The following is a 10,513-nucleotide window of genomic DNA, read 5'->3' on the forward strand; positions in this document are numbered from 1 at the left end:
AAGCCTCTTTTTTTTTTTTTTTTTTAAACCTGTTCATATACTGTTACAGTTATTCTGTACATTTCATATTTTGTACTTCCTGAATTTATGGACTTGTATTTTTGTTTGTGTTGGATATACTAAAAGAAGAAAATCCCCAAAGGAAGGAAAAAATCACACACATTTCATCCCAATAGTTGGGAATGCATACGATGGATGTCTCTGAATGAGGCGTAAGGTTTTGCAGCTATGAAATTATTAATTATAGGGAGGAGAAATGTCATGTTTTATGAAAAAAGGATTCTGAAAATCCAGCTATGATGAAATCTGTTTCCTCTCTCTGGTTCTGGATGTTGTTTACAATGCCTTGTCTCGTCTTTGTAATTTGTACTTTTTTAATTTTTATACTATATTATTAGAGTTCCTACTTGGAGAGCCCTATCATATTCAACATTGTTCAATAAATATGTAAGAAGTAAATTGCTATGTATTTTCTACTCTGGCATCCCTTTAATGTTTTCTACAAATCATTACACAATATCTTTGCAAGCATCCATTGTATTTCATATTTTGTCCAACTTGTACACTTCCAAGCGTCCTCCAGCAGAGGGCAGCATGTGTCCGCCTCTCTGAGCAGCCCGGCCTCCTTCTTGTTTCTCCTTGGGACTCTGACATGCGGTGCCATGGGTGGCTGTATCTCCATCTGCTACACTCAGCATGATCATCTCTGTGATATTTTTATACTGTGTGAGCAGGACTTAAAATGGATGCTATTGTTTCCTTGCTCCATAATCATTGTAGTGTAATGAATGAGCTTTTATTGGACGGATCTTCCTCCATGCTGGTTCTGTTATGGTCATGCACACTAATTGTCCTCTCTTTCTGGTGAATACGGCTGTGGATTTGCTCGGTCGGGACATGAGAGGACGATCAGGCCTGCGGGGCGAGACCAGCCATCACCTTAACACAACTCGTGCAACATATAATACAGTAAATCTAACCACATCCTCTGAGTGAAAACAGGAAAAGGTAGCATTGGGTTGTAAATACTGGCCAAGGCCACTGATTGTAACTGATATGTCAGAGAACGTGCGTTTGAGCACATGAGCACAGGGGATCTGTACGTGCTCCACCACATACGGTCTGACGAGCTCCTGGGTGATGTCTGTGCTTGTTGATGTGTAATAGTAGACAAAGTGTAACGCATGCAGTCGGGGCTATTTATAGAAGTAACAGCGCCTCGCGCTGCATGTTGTGTTTGCAAAGGCTGTGAGGGGAATTTCATTTTACCTCTCGGCCACTGACCTCAGACTCCAAACAACATGTGGAGATTTTTGCTGTTCTCAACCTTTTCTGCTGTGCTGATGGAGTAGAGAGGGACTATGACTGTGCTCTCTAACAACACATAAGCAGGAAGATGATCTGTGTTTTTCTGAGTGATCTGAAACTTCGTTACGCTGATGGGAAATCCTGCCTTTGATATTTACCAACAATGTTGTGGTTTGCGCCTGAATCAGCCAACTGTCTTTGCCCAACAGTCGTATACCACACAACGAGTTTCAGTATGTGTGAAAGGAAGTTTTGAGACATACACATCAGTCATACCGGTGAGGACGGTCTTAGCTTCAGGTTTTCGGTATCACACTTGGGCACACACACACACTCTACCCAGCATAGTGTGTTGCACTGTGCTCAGTGTGGGCACAGTTGGAGAAGAACCAATCCAAAAAAGTAATGTGTTCGCTCTACCGCCTCCTCCTCCTCTCCAGCTGAGTCAATCATTCCAGAATTCCCAGCATGCCTTTGGGGTTTCAGGTGAGCTTGTGTGCTTTTAGCTGGGGGTTCAGGTCCTGCTGGCCTTCAGCACTGGAAGTTGTGCAAACCTTTGGCGTAGCATGAATTTAATGTGTAAGTTTCACAATTACATTTTTCCACAGCATGCTGATCGGTGGATAACCTCTGACCTGTGTTGCGTTGTTGTTAAATGGCTCAGACTCAATTTAAGCTTTGCCACACACCACTGAGACTTACTTCTAATGTGCCGTAACGTTTCAGAAACCAACGGCTGACTTCATCCCCTTCAATTCACAAACAACATCGACCTCCTTCACTTCTTAGTCTCTGGTGACTTTTGTTGTAGGAGCTAATACAGTATCAGATGATGGTAATCCACACACACACACACACACACAAAGACACACACCTGCCTGCTGACGGCTTGGAGGCTAATCTTAGGACTTCCCAGTGAAGTAAATGCAATGACGAGCGGAATGTGAAAGTTGGTCACATGGCATTACGGGTATTAGCTCTCTGGCAGTGTGAAACTCCACTAAGAGGCATAGATCACATATTTCACATTCACACACGTAAAATACTAAAACCTCTCCACACTCCGCTCCTCTAAAAACACTTAGAACACATTGATAGCAGATGTAGAATTACGCAGCTCTCGTAAAGCCTCGAGGAGAGCGTGTATAGCTGCCGTCTCCTATTAGTTCCGACCCCCCCCCCTCCCTGCTCCTTGCGTCTGTAGCCACCTACTCTCTTCATGGTAGCTCGTGCTTGTCACTGTCACCAGATTAACTCACGGGCTTAAAGGCTTGTTCACAAAAACGGCCTTCGCTGTTCGCCCGCCGCCTGGTCTAACGTAGAAAAGCTGCCATTCTAAAAACAGCAGCTCCGTTTGACACATTACGATCATTTGGCAGACGCTTTTATCCAAAGCGACTTACATTACATTATATTACCACCCTTCGCAGAGGGGGGAGCAATTGAGGGTTCGGTGCCTTGCTCAGGGGTACCTCGGCAGGGACTCGAACCGGCAACCCTCCGGTTCTTAAGCGGAAGCTCTACCCACTCGACTACTGCCTCCCCGTGTAACAATAATCTATGGAGAGTTTGTTTTGCTCATTTCAAGAAGACGCCACAGATCCCAGATCCCGACGGTCAACTTAGGTTAGGTGGACATTCAGCCACTATTGAGAAACCACAGCTCTGCTCAAGTTTGGCTCTGGACGATGTAAATCACACTGCTCTTAAATATTTACCACCTTTAGACTTTGTTTGGGACACCTCGGTGCGGTCGAGCCATCGCCCAGGAGAAGTGTCAGCTTTGTGCAAAGGATATAAATTATTTACCACCCCCTCCCTTCCCTTCAAAGAGCTGGCAAAACCATTCAACAGATTTTTTTTTGAGGGAGAGGAGGGGGTGTGTGTGTTGGGGGGGGGGGGGGGGGGGGGGGGGGGGGGGGGCGGGCGTGTACTGCTGAAGGAGGAGTCGCCAGTCACTAGGCAACCTCCGTGTCACCTGCCCCAACATGCTAAAATCAGCCACTTACCTCCGGAAGGCTGCATGCACAAGAGAGCAGGGCTGCATTTAAAAAGCCTCCTCAGCAGGTTTTTATATGGAAAAACAAAACAATTACAGAGAGACGCAAGCTCAACTATGTGGCTCTGGGAAAAGATGCGTGATGTGATTATGTTGCTTCTTGTTTTTGTTTTGAGAGAGGGAGAGAGGGAGAGAGAGAGAGGGAGAGAGAGAGAGAGAGAGAGAGAAGGCCTGTGTCGTTCCCCAGCCACCGAGGCTTTTTGCTTTTCAAGCCGCAGGGGGGAGAGAGATGCTGAATCCAATAGTGCAACAATTGATATATTTACAGAGAGGCATTTGTGATATTTTGGGAAACAGGGGGGGAGGAAGAGGAGGGAGGAAGCAGCAGCCTGAGACACGTCAGGCCAAGACACGAGGCGACCGTTCAAGCTTGAAAATCAGGAAGTTCGACTCGAGCGACATGTCCATTGAATGAACCCTGCCTGGAGGGATCTGCTGTTTATTTACCCACCCCTGCTGCCAACACACACATGCACACACACACACACACACATGTTCAAAGATTACCACAGACCTTAAGTTATCTAGCACCAGAAACATTTCAAAACATTCAGTGGTGTTGTTAGAAAGTCGACAAGTTCAAACACGCGTCTTCCTCATGTTCACCCTCACTGATTCAGATGCAGACATGTTACCAGTATCGATAAATAACTCATCCACTCATCTGGGAAAGTATTTTCTTTCTACAATGTTCTTTCTATAAATTAGTAAGTCGCACATGGGTTCTCACTTTCATGATGTGTTCGCGCTCTGCTTTACTTTTCCCCACTTGGGGATTCTTGACATGACTACACTAAACTTTCATTTCACAACAATCGCTGTGCAATCTGTTTGCAAACACGTGGCCGTTGCTCAGAATTTACACAGATGAAGGACACATCGTCTGTAAACATACGTGTGCGTAGGTGTGAAGATGAGACACAGAGATGACACAGAGATGACACACACACACACAGACACACAGCAATCGTTCCCTGGCTCGGCACCGATATTGAGGTGTCCCAGTTCGCCTGTTTGATCAGGTTGTGTGCTAATGCCTGTTTGTGTGCGCTTGTGTGTTGTGTGTGAGGCTCTGGCCATGCGTGACAACAGCAAATGACCACCTATCCGTCACTGGTGTGAGGTGCTTGAGATTACTCAGAGCTCAGGCGAGGCTGGGAATAGGAAAACCGGACAAGCGAACATCCTCAACGCTCTGACATATTTGGATCATATATGTAGTTCATACGCAGGCGTGGGACAGAAGAGGAGGATGTGTGTGTGTGAGCTGCAGCTTCAGTTCACATCTTGTGCAAGTTTAATGAACAGAACCATCAAAGTACTGTGGGAAAACCCAAGTAAGAAGAAACCCCCCAAGCGCCTGAAAATGAAAAACTCCCTCCACCTAATTTCTAATTGTCTACAAACCGAAGGGATCCTAGCGTTTTCTCTTATCTTCATCATCAGCCTCGCCCTCTCGCTCTCTCTCTTTCACTGTGGCTGCGTGCCTCTATCAGAATGTGGCTTTTGCTCTGACTTATATTGAGAGAAACAACAAGTTGCCACAGGAAGACAGTGTTGTGCTCAGCAGTTGCTGTGGGTGGGCTGAGAAGGAGAGAAAGAATAACAGAAGCAACAGCAAACGTCTCCTGCGTCCCACCCTGCTTAGGCCGGGCAGTCTAGACCGGCCCGTTAGGCAGTCATAACAAGGGATTGGGAGAGCAAACAGGGCTGCTCCGCATCGTCGGCCATTGTTCTTGTGGAGTCACAATTAAGAAACAAACCAAAGCTCTGCATTTAATTGGCACTAAACAAGAACCTTTGCCACACAGCTTACAATTATGAGATATACAAGGAGACAGAGTTCTGACGGTGTGCCAGGAACCCCGCGTGCTACCGGGCAGAAAGAGCGTCTCACCAGATTGTCAGTGGATATGAAGGACCTGCAACCGATAAAGAGCCCCGTGCCAAAGCTGCTGGCCTACTTATGAACCGTTTATACGACAGTCAAATCAAGACATACACGTGTAACCTTAAGCGATCTTTGTTACCGTCAAAGTCATTTCAGTTTGGATCACGCACCCTCTGTGATGCGGTGGCTACGTGTGGCAGCGAGACCACACAGAGCTCACACACAATGAGACACATGGAAATAGACGGCGATGCCTTCAGGACAGAGGTCGAGACAAAAATTGAGCAATCAGCAAACACTATTCCTGGGTGCAGGCAACAATCATGCCTTGTTACTCACCATGTTACTAAGAATGCCTTTGTTGTTAAAGTGCTAAATGTGGTGGTGACGCTCCCAAACATGACCTTAATCGAGCATTTCACAGCCTGGAGGCACTGAACAATCTAACAAACTCCTGCCACCCCTGAGAATAACCATCCTCCTTTTTATAATGACTGCAGCTATAAGAGGAAACTGATTTGCTTTGGTTCTAATGGAGAGTTTGTGATTTGACTCGGCGCAAGTTGTTTGTTTAGAGATCACGATGGTCAATATTCTGTATACTCTGCAATAGAACTAGTGGTGAGGGGAAAAAGGTCACCGGGCTTCTCCAAATCAGGGCTTACAAACCAGTTCAACCCCCATGAGAGTAAACATTGTGGCCATGTTCACCTCCCCCACCCACACAGCAACGAACAAATGTTTGGGGCGTTGTAGGGAAACTAATGTTATTCAAATGCGGTTTAAGCTTGTCGACCTATTTGAGTATTGTGATCAACTCTTATTGTGGAGGTATAGGATATGTTTTGTTGATCATCAGTAAAATCGAGGAACAGTATAAGATGTATATCCACATTAGTCAAACACACACAGCTCCCTTCAACTACCTGACAGAGGAACAATGACACACACAATGATACAAATCAGTATAAGAGACAGAGAACCTGGATTCCTGTGTATCCTTACCAAAACCCATAAATGTTGCATTGGCTTAAACGTTTCTGTCCGTGACTTTAAAGAATTCAAGGTTTCCCTTCACCCACAGGCAAACCTAGGCACTCTGTGAGCTCTGTGCTGCCTGGGGGAAGAGCTGTCTGTGCAATGAATGGAAAAGCAGGCCACATTTCTATCCAGGCCATCTTTATTGATCCTCAAAACCCCTTTCACAGAGACCATCCCAGCCCCATCTTGACCACAAAAGGGGGACAATATATAAACAACCAATAAATAAGAATCTGCGTGATTAAGGCGGTTCTACATCTCCAATAGAACACAAACAGTGTGGACATTTGTGGAGTTTTACAGCGTCGTTCAGTACAAGCAGTAGATTTTTCAGACCATCATATCTCAAAAGGCAGCACTCTTCCTAAAGTGCACCATTTTATGTGGAGAGAACATTGTACTTCTGACTTTTGCAGTATAAAATCCTGACTTTTCATAGATGACCTTGTCCTTTGAGCTTGTGTTTATCTAGCCCAAATAAAAGAATGGAGAAAAAAATCATAAACAGAGGCCTTAATGATGAATTCTCTCGCATCATTTCCTCTCAAAAAAAAATAGAAGAAATGGAGGCAAAAAAAGGAAAAAAAATACTTGATTCCCAAAGTTGAGAATTCCTGTGGGTGGTCATTCTCTGCATCAACTCTCTCAGATAGGAATAAATAAATACAACTTTGTTTACTGTTGACAGCCATTAGAGTCCAGATTGGAGGCTACACAGTGTCATAGCATTGTTCAGAGTGGCTTTTGAAAATGTCATCGTTACTTTATTACATTCATGTCCAGGACATGGGAGCGGCGAAATTCGGGCCTTCAGCCAACCAACCACCCTCTGGCCACAGGCACGGGTGAGACTTGAACACTGTGCCTTGGCTGTGGATATCCAGAGGTCTCATCTGTGCACCCTGCACTGCGTCTTGGCTTAGTTGGACTGGAAGGTGCTCGCAAAATAAAAATCGAAGAGATGAGCATGTGTCATCCGTTACGGATAATTTTCACTCTTCAGTCTCCGTTTCGTTCCTTCTCCATTACAAATTAGGTCCTCTCAGCAACTCACGGTGCTGGGCTGCTGTTTGCTGACAAAGTCTGAGATGAAGTCAAACTCGTTCTGGCCCAGGAAGAGTTCAGGCAGCTCCTGGACCCGGTCTAAGCCCAGCTCCATGACCAACGAAGTCAGGACCTCCTCGTCTATCATGTCTGCATCCATGCCGTTCAGGGCCAGGGCCGGCCCCGCCATGTGCTGCATGTTAGCAAGCTGGGCTGGGTTCATGCGGTACTGGGTTGTTGGTCCCATGTGGTTCCCGCCCATTGGCCCAAGTGGGTGTCCGTGGTACTGAGTGTTGAGTTTCTGCAGTTGCATGCTGGCCATAAGCTGCTGGGATGTTAGCCCTCCATTCATGAACTGTTGCTGCTGCTGCTGTTGTTGTTGTTGTTGTTGAGGGTGCTGGGCTTGTTGCTGGTGCTGCTGGTGCTGTTGGTGCTGCTGTGGATGCATGTGATGCTGCTGCTGCTGCTGCTGCTGCTGTTGTTGTTGTTGCTGCTGCTGTTGCTGTTGTTGTTGTTGTTGTTGATGCTGCTGCTGTTGAGGATGATGCTGTTGTTGCTGTTGCTGTGGCTGGCCATTATACATCATGTTACCAGAGGTCATCTGGTGGTGACCCATCTGGGCCCCGTTCAGCTGTCCATTCATAGGCCCACCCACCATACCCTGCCGCTGCCTCATGGCCGTCTCCATGTTGGCCTGGGCGCCGCCGTAGTGCATCATCTGGCCATTGGGCAGTGCCCGCATGCCCTGCTGATTGGCATGCTGCTGGTGACCTGCCTGCAGGCCACCATTCATGCCCATCCTGTAGCCGTGGAGATTGGCGCCCGCTGAGTTGTGATTCATGGGCATCATCAGATGGTCTGCCATGCCTCCTGTCTAGATGCGAAGAGAAGACACTGTTAAGAGTCAGACAACACAGGGGGCACCGTGTTTGCAGCAGTAGGGACATTTAAGGGAGCAGCAACATATGTCATGCATGAGTTACCAATTGATTTAGCACACGCATGTAATCTAGAGCAATCTGACAGAAGACAGACACGGAAGCCCTGCAACAAATCCCATCTTGGGCAACCTTATGTTTGTTTGTATTATGCTGAAACTGCACCATTGTGCATTCACTAAACACAGAGATGTTGCACCTTCCTGTCTTATATTTAAAGGTGTTCCTCCTGATATTCCCTCCCTTTCTACATGTGTGAATGAATCTTCAGCACAACAATAGTGATGATGTTGCCATGTGTGATTTGCAGTAGGAGATTTCACTGCAAATGCAGTCTAACCCTATTCTATAGCAGCCAACTGACTCCACTCTCCTTACATCTTCACTGAAAACAAACAAAGATACCATTTTAACAGCATGGTCACAATGCCACCTCAAGTCAAACCACAGATACGCTTCCGCAAAAACAACCCTGCAGGATTGCTTTGCCTCTCGGGCGAACAATAAGAAAAAAATCTCGAAATGAATGAAATTCCAGTGTCTAGTTTGTCCAGATCATTCCCTCTTTGTGCCCAGGAATGAAAGCTCACACTGGTACGACCGGTTAACATCCTACACTGTTTGGATGCGTTTTAGCTGGATAATTCATGCGTGACTGAAAAGGAGAAAATAAGACAAACGTGCATCGCATAACGCATCACTTAAGCAATCATCTGTGTTGCGTGTCAGATGAGACAGAGGGAAGCGGTTACATTTTACGCACGTAAGGTTGCAACAAAGAACACTGACATCATGCAACATCTCCCCAACAGCTGAATCACCACATTTCACACAAGGCAGGAAAATACAGCAAATCCTCCCGTTTTCCCCCGATTACATCCCATCGACTCGTTTAAGCGTTTGTATTCAATAATGCCCAGTCCCCCCCTTTCTTACCCCTCCGAGTTTGAAACACGGCAATGCAAACAATGGAGCAGCAGCCCCAGAGACCACCACTACCACCACCACCATACACACACACACACACACACAGACGCTAGTACAAACCCCCCCAAATCTCTCGCAACAAATAAATCCGATAAAAATCGCTTACCCGTAAACGCGACGTTTCACAAAGTTGCGCGACTTTGCAGCGTCTCCGTCTCTCTCTCTCCTTTTAAAACAGTTCTTCTTCTACCAGGCAAAAGCTCCTCGGGATTACAGTGTGTATTCCACAGGGTTACGCTTCATGCTCAGACGGGGACGGTGAGCACAAAGACTGCCGCATCAGATCTTGAAACGACTGCCTATTTTCTGGGTCAACTCAGGGATTATGTACATCTAAAAAGCTCAGAGGAAGGCAGCCGGAGAGAGGTGGAGCCTCGGTCCTGCCTCTTCTTTGTTCCTATTGGCCCTACTTAATATAATTGTGCATGGGCGTAGGAAAAAGGGGGCTGCTTGCTGGAGAACTGTGACACAGTAGCAGATTTAAATACCCCCCCCCCCCCTTCTCTCTTTCTCTCTGTCTTTCTTTCTTTCTTTCTTTGTGAGAGAATATTTGTGCACCTTTTTTGTCTTCAGAAATAACTGTTGCTCTTGAGTTTGCGTCTGATTAGATAGATAGATAGATAGATAGATAGATAGATAGATAGATAGATAGATGGAATGTACCTTTTGAGTTTGAGATATGTTGATTTGTTGGTTGACTGATTGATTGCAGTCAGCTTGCATGATTAGTCATGCATGCCTACGTCTGGAGGTGTGTGTGTTTCGTGTAGTTTTTCTGTTTCCTGTTCACAAGTTTGCCTGCACCCGACTGATCTGCAGCAGCCCATACACACACTCAAGAGTCTCCCAAGATATCTGTGTTGGTCCATGTGACCCACCAGTCAGCTGTGTGTGTGCCGGCCTGACTGAGGGAGTAGAGGGCAGAGGAATGTAGCGTGTGAGCTATTCTAGGCCTCACTAGCTGCAGCAGCGATGTAACTTACTGCACGACATGCGCAGAGATGTTTGTGTTTTCACTTAACGCACATGTAGAGCCCTGGATGTGTGTGTTTGTGTCTTTGTACCTTCGCACTGCTGTTGCACATGTCTGATTGCCTACTTCAGGACAAGGACCTCTTGCCTGCAATTGCAAATGAATGGAACCACTTTAGGCGAGCGAGCCAATCTATTGTTCAGGGAATTCTCCTATAAATGGACAACAACTGGCAGGCATCTGCCATTGTTTGACATTGGCCGGCCACTTTG

The 10,513-nt window shown here is 46.3% G+C and overlaps 1 protein-coding gene across 1 annotated transcript; it reads right to left on the minus strand.

The window, feature by feature from the left end:
- Nucleotides 1–6,640: 6,640 nt before the first annotated feature.
- Nucleotides 6,641–9,615, minus strand: cited4b (Cbp/p300-interacting transactivator, with Glu/Asp-rich carboxy-terminal domain, 4b). The gene is made up of 2 exons (XM_076152732.1): nt 9,375–9,615; nt 6,641–8,217 (listed from the first exon to the last, which is right to left on the minus strand). Exon 2 carries the CDS (start codon nt 8,206–8,208, stop codon nt 7,342–7,344), a length of 867 nt encoding a protein of 288 aa, XP_076008847.1. The 5' UTR covers nt 8,209–8,217; nt 9,375–9,615; the 3' UTR covers nt 6,641–7,341.
- Between the last annotated feature and the right edge of the window lie 898 nt (nt 9,616–10,513).

The sequence above is a fragment of the Genypterus blacodes genome, unplaced genomic scaffold (assembly GCF_046128005.1).
Source record: "Genypterus blacodes isolate CSIRO-AG114 ecotype Tasmania unplaced genomic scaffold, CSIRO-AGI_Gbla_v1 ptg000057l_1, whole genome shotgun sequence".
NCBI classification, from domain to species: Eukaryota; Metazoa; Chordata; class Actinopteri; order Ophidiiformes; family Ophidiidae; genus Genypterus; species Genypterus blacodes.

What these genes read in the sequence shown, in the direction of transcription:
- cited4b (XM_076152732.1), bottom strand. Translation starts at nt 8,208, where the DNA reads ATGGCAGACCATCTGATGATGCCCATGAATCACAACTCAGCGGGCGCC.